The 17,774-nt window shown below is 38.0% G+C and overlaps 1 protein-coding gene across 4 annotated transcripts in view; it reads right to left on the reverse strand.

Moving 5' to 3' along the window:
- Positions 1–17,519, reverse strand: part of LOC125257011 (leucine-rich repeat transmembrane neuronal protein 4) — a 109,597-nt gene extending 92,078 nt beyond the window's left edge. The window contains exons 1-3 of one of the 4 annotated variants that reach the window (XM_048173435.1): positions 16,591–17,516; positions 11,346–12,910; positions 9,696–11,025 (exon numbers count right to left, since the gene is read on the reverse strand). In XM_048173435.1, coding sequence (XP_048029392.1) covers positions 11,002–11,025; positions 11,346–12,910; positions 16,591–16,594 — 1,593 coding nt within the window. In that variant the 5' untranslated portion in view covers positions 16,595–17,516 and the 3' untranslated portion in view covers positions 9,696–11,001. Of the gene's footprint in view, positions 1–9,695; positions 11,026–11,345; positions 12,911–16,590 lie in introns of those variants that run through there. The other 3 variants (XM_048173418.1, XM_048173428.1, XM_048173422.1) reach the window with 3 other exon arrangements.
- Between the last annotated feature and the right edge of the window lie 255 nt (positions 17,520–17,774).

The raw sequence follows: 17,774 nt of genomic DNA on the forward strand, positions 1-17,774 counted from the left end.
ATTGGCAAAAAATGCAATAGGATTTTTCTCTTTATTTGTTCTTCTTTTTTTTTTTTCTTTGTAAATAAATATGCCCTGACAGCATACATTGCATCTTCTTATAGTAAATAAGGGGGGGGGACTTATTTATATCAGTGAATAAAATATAGGTAAGATGTATACATAAAAATATTAACTACATGAAATAGAGATATGAACATTTATATATACAACCATCAAGTTCATTTTAACCCTGTCTTTGATGTTGTTCCTAGAGAACAAGAAAAAAAAAATCTAAATTTAATACCATAATACCAGGGATTTATAATGGGCAATACTGTTCTGAATCTATACTGTTCATGTATTGCTGTTCATATTTGTTGTAGGACAATATTTACTTTACAATGTAAATTTTCTAATGCGTTATATAAGACTGGATGTGTGTATATTTTGTTTTGCTTACCGGGGAACAATTTCTAAACAATCTCTGGTGTATGTTGGGGTTGTAGTTAAAAGTATACCAAATATTCTTTTTTTTTTCCTTTTTTTTTTCTTGTTACTGGAAATGTCTGTTTGCACAAACTGCACCTATACATTTGTTTTTAAAACTATCAACAGCTTAATTTAAAATCAGCTTTTTTCTCCACCTTAGTTATCAGTATTGGCAATCCCCAATATACCGTAGGATGAAGTTCTTGTAAAAACAGAATTCTGGCAATTATACCCACTTGACAAGCTGTCCGTCAAAAACGTTTCTAACCATTGGAGTATAAATTTCTGAGACACGGCTTAAAAGGTCATTTCCCACATCACCTCTCCTTCCACAATGAAGGCTCTACTGTTCTCGTTTCATTTCCTCAACCTTCCTGAATCTGCCCTCTCCAAAGATAAAAAAGAACAGGTCACGATAAAAGAACCAAAGAGAAATGTAGTGACGCTTCGTGAGGGAGGTGAGATGACCTTGATACGCAAATAGACCATCTTAAAAAGAAAGAGAGACGGAGGAAAAAAAACTAAAGGCACTAAAGATATTTATCATGCAGTGGGCCATTGGCAGGAAAGTAGATGGGTTCTGCTTCATTTAATTATCATCATCTATAAGAAATTATTTTTTAATTTTCCCAAAGCTGGTAGAATAAATGTTTTAAAGGAGGTTCTAACTTTGTTCCTCAGAAGAAGTCATACAGGTTTGGAATGACATAAAAGTAAGTAGAAGATGACAAGATTTTAATTTTTGGGTGAACAATCCAGTCAAGCACAATGAACCTCTGCCTGAAAAAGGAATAAACAGCCGGTTATGTTGACAACACCCTTTCTTTACATACGTATTTGCTGTGCGGAGTCTTGACATTTGAGGTTCTGCTAATTCTACCCTTGTGTCGCTGCACTATAATCATAATCAGCGGTATTCTTCTGCTCAAAACTGAGCCTCTGCACGAGAAGCATGCTCTAGCCCACCATGCGAACGTGTACATGAGAGGTGAGAGCTTCATGTGTGCCTACTGGGCCAAATGCCTGCTCAAGCCATGACATGATCCTAATCGACATGAGCACACGGGAGGGCTCAAGCCCAGGGCCGTGGGCCAGACACTGAACACAATGACCAGCTCTCCCATTCCAGCGTCTCTGAGCGCCTTACAAACAATGCCCGGTCAGGAAAACAAGCCCTCGATATCAGTCCACAGCTGTGCTTTTGTCTCTCTCTCCATCCGTCAGAGACACACCACGCAGGCTTAGACACCTACGCCGTTGCCTCTGCTGCCCTCTGTGACGGAGAGAGCTTGTTTATCACACCGAAGCATATTGCCGATGTCCTCGCAAGGCGAAGAGAGAAAGAGAGAGACAGGAAGATAGAGAGACGGACACAAGAAAAGGGAACGAAAGAGAAACAGAACAAATAGAGGCTGTGAAAAAGATGAATAGAGAAAGAGTAGCAAATAAAGCGAGAGAGAAAGGACAGTAAAAATTGCTGAGATAGAGAGTGGGAGAGAGAGAAATGGAGTGAACGCATTGGAAAGCACATAATGGAGGGGACAGAGGCTAATTAAGGAAGGCCGGATTAATTAGGCTTTCAGTCTGCTTGCCTCTCATTCTCCCACTGTGTTTCCTGCCAGCACCACCCTCCATCCCCTCATAAAACACGCCGCATTGTTGTTGGACGGATTTTAGGTCTCTAGTCTTTGGAAAGTACACAAGTCTATAATTTCCAGTGGGAATGTAACTTGGTTACCTTTGTGGGCAAATACAAGGTAAGGCTGGGCCGGATGATGGCCGTATAATGTGTGATGGGAGATATGTGTAAAACATGCTATACCACTTATACCACAAAGTATCCAAAACGTAATTAAAAAATCTGACATCAAGCGGAAAATTATAGCCTGAGGCAGCAAGTTTTGTGAGAGATGCACAGATAGTAAAATTGTTTCTGATACTGATGAGCTGAAGCTGATAAAATTAACTGATAAATTACCATTTTTAAAAATGTATTATTTTGTATAGAATTATAACTAAAATAATTTAATAAAAAAGTAGGACACAAAAACTAAAATCAGTCATCTACAGTTCAGTACAGTATGAAAATGGATATTCATTTTAAGATTTGCTAAAAATTACATTTAACATTGTTATTAGTGTTGTTAAAGATTAACTCAAAGTAATCAAAATGTAAAAACAGGGGAAATGAGCATACACAATTAAATATCCAATATCAGTTGATACATACACACACACACACGCACGCACACACAAACCACTACTCCAATATAAAATAACTCAAACTGTGATATAAGATTTTAGTTATACAGTAGGACTGCATAATTAATCGAATTTCTAATCACGATTACGATTACGAATGCCACGATTTTGTAATCATTCAAAGGCATGATTAGAAAGAAAAATATCCACTTACATTTAGGAGTGACCCTGAATAGTCGACGATTCGAATCTTTGATAGGAGGAGCCTGATTCGACTACCAATCTCACAGTCGAATCGTCGCAGAGGTGTTATGAGAAGAGATATGGGGGCACTCAATATCTGATTTTACATAGACATACTGGTTCTTTCCCATTAGGTTAATATACAGCCTATTATGTTAACACTATAAATTAAAATGTGAAAAGAAAGAAGCTTTTAATAAATATTTTTAATGTGAGTGAATAAATCCAACCTGTGACCGATTTAAGTTTCACTTCTATGATCCATGACCGGCAGATGAGCATCTTTACGGCAGGGATTAAATCTTCAACAATGTCTGGGATAAAGTGTACAATTGGATGCACTCTGAAATGGTAAAAGATGATCAAAAAAACGTATGATGCAAGTTGTGCCAACAGCTCATGTCCTAGAACTCAACAACGACAACAAACACTGCTGCCGCTTCTGTCGGCCAACGAGCTGACTATAGCGCGCTATTTGAAAAGACTCAAACGGACACAGGCAGATCGCGTGAAAGACTGGATTTTTGTCTCTCAATCAGGTAGGGTAGCTACAAGTGATTTCAAACTATTTCAGCCGGATGTAATTTGATTTTTGGATGCTGTTAATGTTCAGCTAAAAAGACTGCCACTCCAGTTTAGCGTTTAGGCTATTGTCTCTGCAGTTAAAAAGACAAGTTGACAATTCTAGCTATACTTTTTAATTTATTTATTGATCACTCTGAGTTACCTAATTTAACTATTTCTGGCTTGTGTTTTGAATATATGTTCCCCTGCACTTCAGGCATTTTGCAGTTTGACTTGATCATATTTCATTTTTTTAAATAGGCTATTTTCATTTATTAGAACAGTATATTCTGTTCTAATTCAATTCTGTAAATTAATGTTATAATATAATATAATATAATATAATATATATATTTAAATTAAATTAATAAATTTTTTGGTGCATCAATGTTGCACTGTAGAGCTAAAGCTTGCTCGCACAGACAATTTAGCCGATGTAATTTGATTTGCCGACATATGAAATGTATATCTATCTGCAGTGTGGCCTTTCTGCAGTTATTAATATATTTAAAAGTTTATTGATCCAAAATGTTTTTATTCATTTTCTTCTATATCTTTGAGAGTGTTCTGTACATCGTGGCTGTGAATGTTTATCCACATTGCCTTTCATTTGTTTAAAAAAGATAAAATCATTGTCAGTTTCGTCTATCACTTGACAGGCAGTTTGGTCGGTTTATTAGAAAGATATTTCTCTGTGCTGTGTGTAAAATAAAATAAAAGTTGTCTTAAGCCACGGGTAGGCTATAGGCCTTACTTAATTTTCCGTGTCCCGCTCCATCTCGTGCACAGTTCAGCGCGCGAACCTTTCAAAGTCCGTGCGCACTCAAATTATGATTCGACTATCAGTCGAATATAGGCAATCTGATTCGAATCGGATTCGACTATGTAAATCCGTAGTCGAGGACACCCCTACTTACATTATTCTGTGTGTTTAAGAGGTGTGTTTAGAGCATGTTACGTTGCGAAAGGCGATTCACAACTACTTCAGAATGTAAAAGGTCTAACCTAGCACAAAAGGAGCTACAAGTGACGCAGGTGTTCGCTGATATGTCGAATGCACGCGAAACAGCAGCACCCGCCATTTTTAAAAAGCAGTGTACACAGCCTATATATTTACTCCACTAACTAATTAAAAATCTACAAACATGAAAAACAATGATCTCTCAAGGGCCTCTCAACCTTACGCTAAGGAGAAAATCCAGAGCGACTTTGAGCAGACCAAGCTAAACATGATTATGTATTTCTGCTAAGCTAGCGACATTGGGCATCAACGACACGGAAAATGCTAATACTTTGTATAACAGTTATATCTAATAATGATTTAGACAGGACTGTTAAACAGATTGTAAACTAATGAAGACAGAGAAAGCGAGCACTGTGTGCTCAGGATCTGTCTGAACTCTTCTTAGCGGTGCAAAATAAAAGTAACAACAAGCGCAGCTTGTTCCTAGGGGAACATTAGTTCTCGGGGAATCACACTGGTGGCTAGTTCCTATATCTAAGTTCCAAGAACAACCCGGTGCAAAAGCCCCTATTATTATACATGCATATATTGACTATTTTTTTTTTTTTTTTTTTTAAAGAAGAAACCAATGCATAATTGACATTTGAGGTTTAATGCTATAGAAAAACAATAAAAAATTTCAGGAAGAGTGTTTTCAGCTTGTTTTTTTGTTTTGTTTTTTTTTATACAAAAATATGGCATGCAGTTGCTTCAAACAATGGTATAAAGCTATTCAATACATCATTCAATGATGATCATAATTAATAATCACAATTACAGTTTCAAGGGAATAATCAACAATTATGATTTTTGTCATAATCGTGCAGCCCTATTATACAGTAATTAATTATTATTTACTTCCTTATGTTTTAATTTTTTTTTAGATTTAGATTTAACTTTATTGTCATTGTGGTATCTTGGACATTTAGCATGAACTGTTGACATTATGTATCAGTGCAAAACGTGATGTGTGCTCACGTCACCAATCTAGTGAAAGAGTACTAAAGATTTATGGGAGTTCGGATGTGAAAAATCCATTGAATTACTGCCACTTTGCAGCCAAGGGTGCCTGCACTCCAGCAGACTGTCATTTACAAAAGCTTCAAAACAACATCTATGTTTTAAATAGACGACTTGGACCAGCCCCCATACAATCCAATTAGGCATCAAATCACTCCAACTCTATTTTCATAACACTGAGTTACAAGAGGCCATCTGGGACACAAAACAACCCTCTCTCACAATCCCAAATACGGCCCCCCCACCCCTAAAAAACACTCTCTTTTCTCAATGGCACTGGATTCATGAGCAGACATGAGGGGCCACTTTTACAGCAAGAACCCTCATTGGTTCTTTTCCTCCTCCCTGTTCGATGGAGCAAACGATGAGGACCCTTCAGTCCTGTTCACTATGCAGGATTCTTGGCCAAAAATGACAGACACTGATGGGCATAAATATTTATCAGGTGCCAAAGCTTTGCCAACCTGAAGATACTGGGACAAAAAAATCAGAAGGGTTGGAGAAAAAGTGCGGTTAGCCATTTCATGATGGTTGACGTCGAGGCTCGTTGTCAGAAAGTCATTCTGAGGGGGAGGCTGGAATGCCCTTGTGCCAGGCTGCAAGCTCAAGTTTATGATAATCTCAATAAATTATAATGAACTCTGCAGACATTAAAAAGCATGATTTGTACTAAATTAAATGAGCTATGACTCTCAGGTCACAGAATCTAGAAGAACAGATTCATCTCATCCCTTCTATCGCTTCTTTTACTATCAGAGAAGATTCTTTTCTGCTGGACTCATGCAGTAGGGGAAAGTGGGGTAAGCTGTGCCACTTAAACTGTCCTCTACTCAAAGAGAAATGTGCTAAAGGTGCAATTAATACTTCTGATTATATTTCAGGATGTATGATATCAACTGAAATTAGAGGAATGCATCTATAATAGAAACAGACAGAAAAATTTGACTTTAAAAGAGAGAGAGAAAGTGGTCCAATGACAACTTATCCCAAAAAGATGTCAAGGGGTACAAGTCGAATTTACATTTCAAATAAAAACATGGAGATTAAAGGTGCCATTGAACGTTTTTTTACCAGATGTAATATAAGTCTAAGGTGTCCCCTGAATGTGTCTGAAGTTTCAGCTCAAAATACCCCATAGATTTTTTTTAATTAATTTTTTTAACTGCCTATTTTGGGGCATCATTAAATATGAGCCGATTTATGCTGTGCGGCCCCTTTAAATCTCGTGCTCTCCACCCACGGAGCTCGCGCTTGCCTTAAAAAGTTCCTAAACAAAGTTTACACAGCTAATATAACCCTCAAATGGATCTTTACAAAGTGTTCGTCATGCATGCGTCAGATTATGTGAGTATTGTATACTGTTATATTGTTTACATTTGATTCTGAATGAATTTGAGGCTGTGCTCCGTGGCTAACGGCTAATGCTACACTGTTGGAGAGATTTATAAAGAATGAAGTTGTGTTTATGAATTATACAGACTGCAAGTGTTTAAAAATGAAAATAGCGACGGCTCTTGTCTCCGTGAATACAGTAAGAAACGATGGTAACTTTAACCACATTTAACAGTACATTAGCAACATGCTAACGAAACATTTAGAAAGACAATTTACAAATATCACTAAAAATATCATGTTATCATGGATCATGTCAGTTATTATTGCTCCATCTGCCATTTTTCGCTATTGTCCTTGCTTGCTTACCTAGTTAATACTGGACATTAATACTGGATGCCCTTGTCTAATGCCTTTCATAATGTTGGGAACATGGGCTGGCATATGCAAATATTGGGGGCGTATACCCCGACTGTTACGTAACAGTCAGTGTTATGTTGAGATTCGCCTGTTCCTCGGAGGTCTTTTAAACAAATGAGATTTATATAAGAAGGAGGAAACAACGGTGTTTGAGACTCACTGTATGTCATTTCCATGTACTGAACTCTTGTTATTTAACTATGCCAAGATAAATTCAATTTTTCATTCGAGGGCACCTTTAAGAGAAAATATTTAATATTAAACATTAAAACTGTGCAATAATATAAAATTAATTTAGAAAATGTGTAGGCAATTTACTTAATGTAAAGAAATTAGTCAAATTTTGAGTCAGTTTTCTTATGAACAGCTGTATACGTTATACCATTTTTAAACAAGATAATGACAAAAACATCACACATTATTGCTTGATTAAGGGAGCGACACGCCTTACCCACTCACAAACCCTGTACCACTCTCTCAATCATTTGACTTAACAATAGTTTGCCTTTTTTGATCAGTGAGTACATTGGACTAATTGTGTGTGCATTTTTTCTACTATACCTTTCTCTCCCTAGATTAATATAGTTCCTATTTTTTATTTCATGAGCCCGTTCTGAACTGCTAACCAGATTTGTGGTTGGAACATTAATCTCCAGCACACACTTTTGTCTGTTGGGTGGGGGGGGGGGGGGGGATTAGTCCATTTTCATTATTTGCAGGGGTCAAAGGTACTGTTCAACACCAATTTGTTAACTAAAATTTGTTGAGTCTAATGATGATTAATGCCCTTGTTGTAGGCCTTCCACTGTTGCACCGAAGCAAAGTTCTTGTTCTTTTTTTTTTTGTTCTTTTTTTTTTTACAAAAGCAATTAGAGCCATTTTAAATCCACAAAACGAATCAAAGGCTGACAGGTTAAGCTTTTAATGCAAATGTGACAGCAACATAATGTACAATACGACAAAATGTGATGGTACTGGCCTAATTGCTCACAACTAAGAAGAATTAATATGAAATGAGATGCCTTCAAAAACACGCTTGATGATTTCAGCGCCTCCATGCGTGAACATATACATACATAGACGATATCTCCAATGGGCCTGGCAATGTAATGCCTCATTTCTGCACTCATGTGAGTATTTTATGTTTTATGAGAACATGTAATGAGGTAAAGACCGCAAAGTAAGGATAACTGATGGATTTGGTGACAACTCTCTCCCAACAACTACAATATTAAGTGTTGGAAATGGAAGACTGTGTGACCTATTATAAATGACAAGTAGTTTTTTAATATTTCAATTTTAATTGTATTAACCAAAAATAATAATTAACGACTACAAAAGCAAAAAAAATATATATATATATTTGTGCAGTTCTAGTCTACTATAGGACGGTGACTGTTCAGTAAAACAAAGTTCCTCACCTAAATAAATGGATTGAATGGGTACTTCATCCACAGTTGAGCCTTTATGAGTTCTGACGATAAAGACCTTCGGTCGATCTAAATCGTTCAAAGAAGACATTGGATCTCGGCATTATATTTTACGATGAAAGGTGTCCAAAGAGCATTTCAGTTTAATGTAGAACCTCTCTCAAGGTGAGGTCAGAGGACAATACTTCTCAGCAGTCTCTTCCACACCTTTATGCCATTTGTGATTCGCAACAGAAGCGATGTAAGGAATGAGAAGAACACTGGTTTTCAAGACAGGAGCAATCTGAACTGTGTGTTTGAATCTAGTCTTTTGGCTTGATGTGAAAAGCCCGTAAATCAGGTGCGCGTGTGGAATACCAAATCACAGGAGAGAGAATAGAACTCATCAATCATGGGTGACGTGCGCTTTGCTGCACGGGAGGGAAGCCAAACCACATTAGTGTTGATGCAGCAATGCTGTGGTATGGTGGACGGCAGGGGAAAAAAGGAGGCAAACAATTCAGAATTATAGACTATTAATGGAAAACATTATGGAAACAGGTCAAGTAAGTGACCTCAACATGAGGAATTGATGATTATGGACTTGACGGGTCACACTAAACTTTAGCCAATAGTTAGCAAGGTCTAAGCAAAGAGGTGTTTAACACCTGTAGAAAGCGCCATTACCATTTCCATTCATCTCCATGCATTTCAAAGAAGCTAAATGCATGGATCACTTTATGCTTTTAAAAGTCCACCAAAAACAAACTGAATATTGGCACAATATCTACTGTAACATTTTTTTATTTTATTTTTTTACAAAAAATTAAGACATTTACTATAATATAATGAAATATTTCGAGATCTTTTGGAATAACCATTAATGGACGGAAAAAAGAAAAAGAAAAAATGTTTACTGCCACATGGTGAAGTTACAGCATCTTCCAGCATGGTCTAATTAGGTCATTCTAACAAGCCAAACCTTAACCTGTTGGTCAAGCAATAGGTGTACACCATGATTCAAACTGTTTTCTTCTTTCAGCTGTTCTTTCTTGTGTTGCCAAGACATATCATCATAAAGGCAAAAAGGGTCACATGCTTTGTAAGAGACTTAGGGATTTGCTCATAATAAAGAAAAAAAGTTTGTTCCTTGACTTGGGGAAATCGCAAGAGAAAAACATGCCAATCTGCTGGACTCTGATGTGCACCTCTGATCTCTCAAAAATGCTTTGAGGCGGCAGATCAGAGAACCGACAGGGGCCTGTGTGGAGAGGTCAACGTTGCTGTCAGGATGTCATTCTGTGTGCCTTTGTGCTCTCACCCACCTTTATAGTCTTCTCTTCCTGCGACTTGATTTGGCATACCTGTTTACCATCATGCCAATCGGCCTGCTAGCATGTCTACCTGCCTTTCTTGTTTCACTCAGGCCTGTCTTGCTAGCCACCAGCACATACGCCCTATCATGGCTCTGCCAGAGGCACTGTCTGCCTTCAATGACACCTTACTGCACTACTGACAGATTTCTTATCCCGAAGGAGTAAAGGTAGCAGCTGCCCCTTGGGAAAAGTATGAACATATGTAAATATGGTGAAGCATACAAACCACACACAAAACCAGCCCCTTAAAGTGCATCTATTGACCCCAGCTGCCAACACACGCATGTCAGCGGAGTCCTGAGTGACACACTGAGAAAATTAGTATTTTGTAAATTGGAACTGCAGATTGTGCTGAAGTATAAAAGTGGGTGATCTAAAATGATTGAAAGATGATTCAAGAGGGAAAGATTAATGTGAAGCAAAGATAAGAGGCTAAAAAAATAGGTATGAACTGATACACGTAGAAGAAGTCAAAAAGAGCCCTTGGAAGACAAAGTGGGGGTGTCATTAAAGACATTTTCAAAGATCACTAGAAGGAAAAAAAAAGAGAGAAAAAAGAGAAATAGAGCTGTTTTACTGAGCATGGCTCAAATAGTGTTGAAACAACCAATAAGTATATAGGAGTCAGGATTAGAATGATGGTTAGGAGGTTTTTTCATTAGCAGGATGTGTTTGAAGTTCCCCATAGACAAAACCATTCCATTTTGGTCTTGGGAGTAGTTGAGCGTACATATTTTAATGAGGACAAATAAATTATTGTGACACAGCAGCTTTTTGAGGGAGTTTGTTATCCTGTGATTACTATAGCTGAATTTTTCAAAGAATCACAAATCTCTATGGGATAAAAGAACAAGCAAGTGCCTGCCTGACAGAGCATAATTAAAACCACCCTATCACCTTCAAAGAAATGCCTACCAGGTAGAAGAAGGTATTGCAGGTAGATATGTATAAATGCATTATGTTACAGCCGAGAATACAACTGCTCCTAAAAGATAAAATCAAATGAATTAACAGGACACCTCAAATATGCACTAACAAATCAATATGTAATTGTAAATTAACACCTCGTCCGAGGTTAAACAAAATCGCATACTGTGCCAAAAACATTTTAAAAAATTGTGTCCCTCCTAAAATATCTCCCTGCCAGAAACATATCCCTCCCACGCATTTATCCAACAAAAACAAACTCCTAAAAATGGCATCAAAATAGCACAAGAACAGAAGGAATTTCTTAAAAGCAGCTAAAGAACTGACCTCTTTTCCCACCAAACCCACTGGATTGTAAGTTGAGGTATGGAGTCTTACCTCACATTCTCTGGAGCCAGAGATGGTGTAGGTGCATGGCCCAGTACCATTGACTAGCACATCTGTGCCCTCTGTGTTATTAGGCTTGTAGTCCACATAGTACTCCTGCAATGGTGTGCTGAGTGTGCGTTCTGTCTCCCGTGACTTTTTCCGACGTTTGCGAGCTGCAGCCGAGTTTTCCTGCAGCTGCTTTACACTGCTTGGGTAGCGCTTCCATGAGACATAAATTACCAGGAGGATCATGGCAACTGACAGGAAAAGGGCAACACTTCCTGCCACTATCTTGTGGAATGACACCGGTTCGAAGTCTTGCTCAGGTGGTGGGACAGCGGGCTGAGAAGGTGCTGAAGAGGTGGTACCTTCCAAGGACGTCCCCTGGCCCCCTCTGCTATCTCTAGATTTAAGAGTCGGGATGAAAGAGCTGGCTGGGGGCTTTGCAAAGGCAACAAAAGGGGTAGAGGGAGCAATTACGGTTGATGGCGTAGCAGGGGGAATCATGCAAACTCTATTGGCGTCAACTGCATCCATAACCTTTTCCCCCTGAACTTCTTTGGGTGATGCACAAATCATATTAATCTCTTTGTTTCCACGGAAGGTTCTCAGCCAGGCCACTAGTGGACACACAACTGGCCCACAGTCCCACATGTTTCCTGCCAGACTAATTGCAGTCAGAGAGGTCCAGGCATCCACAGCTTCTTGAGACACATTGACAAGCTTGTTTGAATCCAGGTTAAGTGTCTGCAGATTCGGCATGGCCCGGTACACTTCTGCATCTATCTCCTGCAGGTCATTTCCTGAAAGGTCTAGCTTCTGCAGTGATGTCCAGGTCCACGTAAGGCCTTCACTCATGGTTCTAATGCGGTTCCACTGTAGGTAAAGAGCACGCAAGTTATAGAAGCGTGGGAAGTTGAAAAAGTTGATTTTGGAGAACTGGTTATGTTCAATATGCAGCTCAGTTAGCTTCAGCAGGCCAGACATTGAATTGCGAGTAATGCTGCGCAGACGGTTGTAGCCAAGGTCAAGGAACTCAAGATTACGGCAGTCCTGAAAAAGGCGAGAGGGGAGATTCTTAAGGGAGTTGGAGCGCATGTGCAAACTAAGTAGCTTGCGCAGTCCCTGGAACTGCCCTGGCTGCAGAGCTTGTAGCTTGTTATAAGAAAGGTCCAGGTTTCTCAAGTTTGGTACCAGGTGAAATGTGGTGTTATGAAGAAGTGTTATCTTGTTGGAGCTCAATATTAGCTCTTTGAGCCTCCGTATCCCTTGAAAAGCACGTGCATCCACATTGGCAATGTAGTTGTGGTCCAGGTACAGCCAAATGAGCTGGTTGAGGCCAACGAATTGTCCAGCCTTTAGGCTTGCCAAGCTGTTATACCGCAGGGACAGGCCTTGACAGCCACCAGAGAGGTTCTTGGGAACATCACGGAATGCACTAGACTCACAGTATACAATCTTTCCATCACATCGGCAGCTCCGAGGGCAAGGTCGCTCACCAAAGCAAGGGGTGGCAGAGAGCCATGCCTGCATTAGCAGTGGCACCATGAACCAGCGGTGCCTCATGGCAAAGCCTGAAATGGAAAAAGAAAAGAACAGTCAAAAAACTATTTAGTTCCTGAATGTACAAATAGAGTTTAAGAGAGTTTAAAACAGATACAGCAGATTCACTCTCTCTGATAGAATATCTCTCTCACTTGTTTGGCACAGATTAAATTGTGATCCTATTAGGATGCTGTGATGTATTGCGACGTGTTGAAATGTGCATTGCGATGTGCATCATATTGTGAGGTAGTTGACAACACCCAGCCCTAATTGTTAAGCAGTTTCAAAGCAGAGATTAAGACGATTAATGAGAGAAGAAATATTGTAATTGTTCTGTGATTATAAACCCTTGAAATATTACATTTATACAGCAATATGATACCACACAGGACCCAATTAACAGTGGTGATTGTGCAAATCAATCCAGTCATGCCATGTTGTTTAATTCTTCTCTCTGGCAATGGCAAACATGTCTGTCTTCCAATAAGCTTGGACATGAGCCCACTACAGTATGAAAGGAAATGTCCTGAGAGATATGCCTCGGCCATCCTATTAGTCCCTAATTATAATCTAAATCATTGTCAGTCAACCAAATCATTTATATTTGCCTGGCTGTTCAGTGACTCTGTTACCAGCCTTTGTCCGTCTTTCCTTAATACGCAAAGAAAGGCGTATGTGTTCTTCTTGTCAAAACAAATGGGAGGTTTAAGAGAGGCATTATATCAGCAGTGAGTTCACAACTAAACATTGGCTCAAGAGGTTAAAGGTCTGGCCAAAATAAGTATGATCTTTATGTGAAGGTCTTGGCTGAAGCCTGGACAATTTAAAGTAATGGGATTTTATCAATTGTGCTGTGTCTTTCTGGCCTTCATGCCCACACAGTGTTGCTGTAAAAGGGTTTCAATTCCATCCCTGATGCAACTTTTAAAAAGCTGGCTAGAAATAGCATTCTGAAATGAAGTTCCTAAGGCATTATCTGTCTGTATGAGACAACTAATGTGGCACATTATGACACATTAATATTGTCATAACAAGAATTCAAAAAATTGATTATGAAATATCAAAACATACATTTAGCTTGAAGGGAAAACTATAGCAAAACCATCCAAACAAAATTTTAAAAAAATGTGCATGGAACTGAATGGCTTTTCAGAATCTATACTATGTAGTAATTCTACCAGATTTTCTACTCATCTTAACTGCATTTAACGGCTTATCAGGACCAAACATTTAAATGGTCAAGAGCATTATTAATGTACATCCTGATTATAATATACTGTGGCCTCAAAAATGTGTGCACTTAAGTTACATCTATCTATAAAAACAATGTATTAAACAACAAAATAAACCATCTTCTAAACAAATGTTGGTAGATCTCGGATTTAACTACACATTTTTTAGCTATTTTTGCAAAGAGTTTTAATTAGCTGATCTTGTTGCAATTATTGGTGAATGTATTATTTCACTTCCACCAAGCTGACAACCAGAAAATGTCTGAATAACTGTCTTAATTTTGAAAAGCATCTATTGTTATCATGTAGAACCTAAAAATGTCACTTGGTTTGATATTTTCTAATGTAATGCAATGACATTCATACATTTCTGCATGTGGCTTCAGTGTTCACTGATTGTGATTAACAACAACAATCACAAAAACAAAGCACAGAGGTGCTGATGTCCATGAGCGTACACTTGCCAACAACTGAAGCACAAGCAGGCTGCAGTACAATAAAGTAATTACGTCACTGGCTTCCATTCATACTAACCAGACAAACAGACTGTATCAGCTTAATGACATTTGCTAATGAAATGATCCTGATAAAGTTAATGATCCAAGCGAAGTCTAATGAAAATTAATTTGTAACAAACTTGCTTTGCCACTTTTCTTATTTTAGATGCAACTACACTTTTTCTTCTCTTGGTAAAACTGATTTTGCCTCTATATAGGCCTACATACCCTTCACAGTGATGCTCCAAAATTTTGCCAGGTTGGTTATTTTATGTTTGCTGTCAAGATCTCCCACTACAGTGCCGCAAAGCAGCAAGCATAGCTCATCATTTTATGAGCTGTGGAAGGCCATCTCGCCGCACGCTGCTAACGAATAACAATCAGAGCAGGTCACATATCTGTCAAATAGCCCCTGTAAAATGATTGAAAGCACATCCATAATCAAGTACGCTCTAATGTGGCCATGAGAAGGTCTGTGACTTAGTTAATTGCAGTGCTTAGTTAAATAATGAGAAATCATCAGAATCATGTAAGAAATATAACTCTGGTAAATATCTATACATATCGTAAGCATGCAGAATGCATCTGTTAATAAACACAAAATTAAAGTCACACTGTTAACGGTGATGGAATGCATACTGATTCTTTGCTTTTCTGTAAAAAAAAAAAATACAACCTATGTGGCTTCACCTTCCTTTGATGTAGAAATAAGTCCAGTTGCTCAAACAAGCAAATTATGCAAACTGAACAACTATACATTAAGCCTTCCAAGCATTGTATGCACACTTGCATTAAAATATCTGTACACACGACAATGCATGCACATAATGTGCACCTTTTCCAATATCACATAAATCTCTGAAAGAATATTAACTATTGCTGTATGATCTCCACTATCAATAATGCATGGGCACACTCTGAGAAATTGCCTTGCTGCCAAAAATGAGGTTCAATTAGCATTCCAGTGTTAATCAATGAGTTGGCATCAGTCTGATATTTAAATCAGTGATAGATAAAGAATTGAGATAAGCTGATAATCTGACCAATATTTTTACCAATATTCACACTTTCTAACTTAATTGGTTGTCAGGTCTATGGATGAATGGCACTGATGGATCACAATTGAAAAGCACAACAGCATTTACAGTTAAAATAAGTTATTCCGTCTATTGTCTAGACACTCAACTTCGTATAGTCATTCATTCTCAAATGAAAAATATCTAGCTTAACGATTGCGAGTGGTATTATAGTGGTAAGGAGACTTTACCACTATAGTCCAAACCAAAGATTCAAATGAATTTGCTACCATCTAGATCACCAAACATAAATATAATGGCAGAGTATTTAACAGCAGCAATATTTTAAACTAATTTTGTTATAAATACTTGTTCTAAAATTATTTTAAATATTATATGACAATATATTATAAGTAGCAGCAGAAATAAATAAAATTTAATACATAATGTGTTTTTGTTGTAGTACAATGGTCATTTAGATGTTATTGTGACAAAAAAGTCAAAGATCAGTTCTGTACATCAGTTAGCAGACACCCAATTATATAGCCTATACTAAAAAATAAATAAATAAATAAATAAAAACTCTGTGTCGACCATAAAAACATCGAATAAATGCCCACCGAATAAATGATGGACGGATACACTTGACTGTACCTCAACAGACTCATACATGTGAACTGAAGTGAATGCAGGGTCAGATGTGAAATATGCATGATTATCAAATGCGAGATAAATCAATATATGTAAATGATATGAATACATGCACAAATATGCATATAATGAACACGTTATGTGAATCAGAGTACATGCGATCTCTTTTGTTTTAAATGCATATTCACCGTTTTTCATTTATCACGATGAAAAATAATTAAATTGCAGAAAATGCCCCCCTAATTTATCACCATAAATCATCTACAGTGGTTTCCATGTTCATTTAGGTCCGAGTGATAATAGCCAAACTTACCCATCACCGCGTCTCAGTCAACTCCTCGCCACAGGTTTTTACAGCTTTCTACCGTTCGAGACCCGAAACGGCATGGCACGCGCTCTCTTCAGATGGTTCGGTTCTTCCACACGCGCACGTTCCCGCCTGTAGTCCTCCACCGCAGAGCAGACCCGGGAAATCTTCAGTCTCTCCTGACTGACCACTGATCATATCTTTCCATTCCCCTCAAAACAATTTGTTTCATAATAAACATCCACTCGAACAGAAAGAATCCATTTTAATCCTAGAATTTTAGCTTAAGTCACAGACAGAATCGAAGACGCGCGATTCCAAATCCAAGTTATCTACCACAAGTCAAACTTATGGAAATCCCAGCAATCCCCTTCCGCCTCAGTATATTCCATCGCAGCATAATGCGCAAACACTGTCTTTCCCGAAAGGATGATGCTTACCGTAGAGTAATCCGTGGATATTTTATTATAAATGAAAATTATGATGTTTAGGAGATTTCAATCCAGTCTAAAATTATTGCACTCAGAGAATATTGTTTAGAAGTGTCCTCCACTCCATCGGGAATGTTTCTCCTCTCCTGTACAGTTCCCGACAGTACAGAGATGCAGCAGGATTGTGAGCGGTTAACCACAACCGCCTGTCGCACCATAACTTTGTCAGACAGAATCCGAATGCCCTCTTCTGGCGAACTGACATCTCCAACAGCAATCTCTTCTCCTCTCATTTCACACACACTCGATATTTCCAGAGGAAAACGAGTGGGTGACACAACAAGTCTATTAGATCGACTAACATAAAAGAAGAACAAACAAACGATCCAGAGATGTCTAGCTATTTCTTGGCCAAACAACAAATCATCACAAATCTCAAAATCTTTTATGTAGCCAATACTGCTTTTATGTTCCTTTTGAAGTTTTAGATGCTTTATGCGAAAATAAATGAAAACAGAATGTGGAAATCTTCAATTTTATTTAGTCGAAATATGATTGATTTATGCTTCTTTCTTTCAGCTGCAAATTATTCATATTAGGTGAGTACTTAATGATTTATCTGTTTATTTTAGCATTCTCGTGCTGTCACGGGGGTTGTTGGGAAATAGTTTTTTTTAATAGGCTATTTATTTATTTGATTTGGTTTAAACGTTATGTTTGGAATAGGCATAGGCCTATACATAAATAGGCCTACTTAAA

Source organism: Megalobrama amblycephala, linkage group LG2 (genome assembly GCF_018812025.1).
Source record: "Megalobrama amblycephala isolate DHTTF-2021 linkage group LG2, ASM1881202v1, whole genome shotgun sequence".
Taxonomy (NCBI): domain Eukaryota; kingdom Metazoa; phylum Chordata; class Actinopteri; order Cypriniformes; family Xenocyprididae; genus Megalobrama; species Megalobrama amblycephala.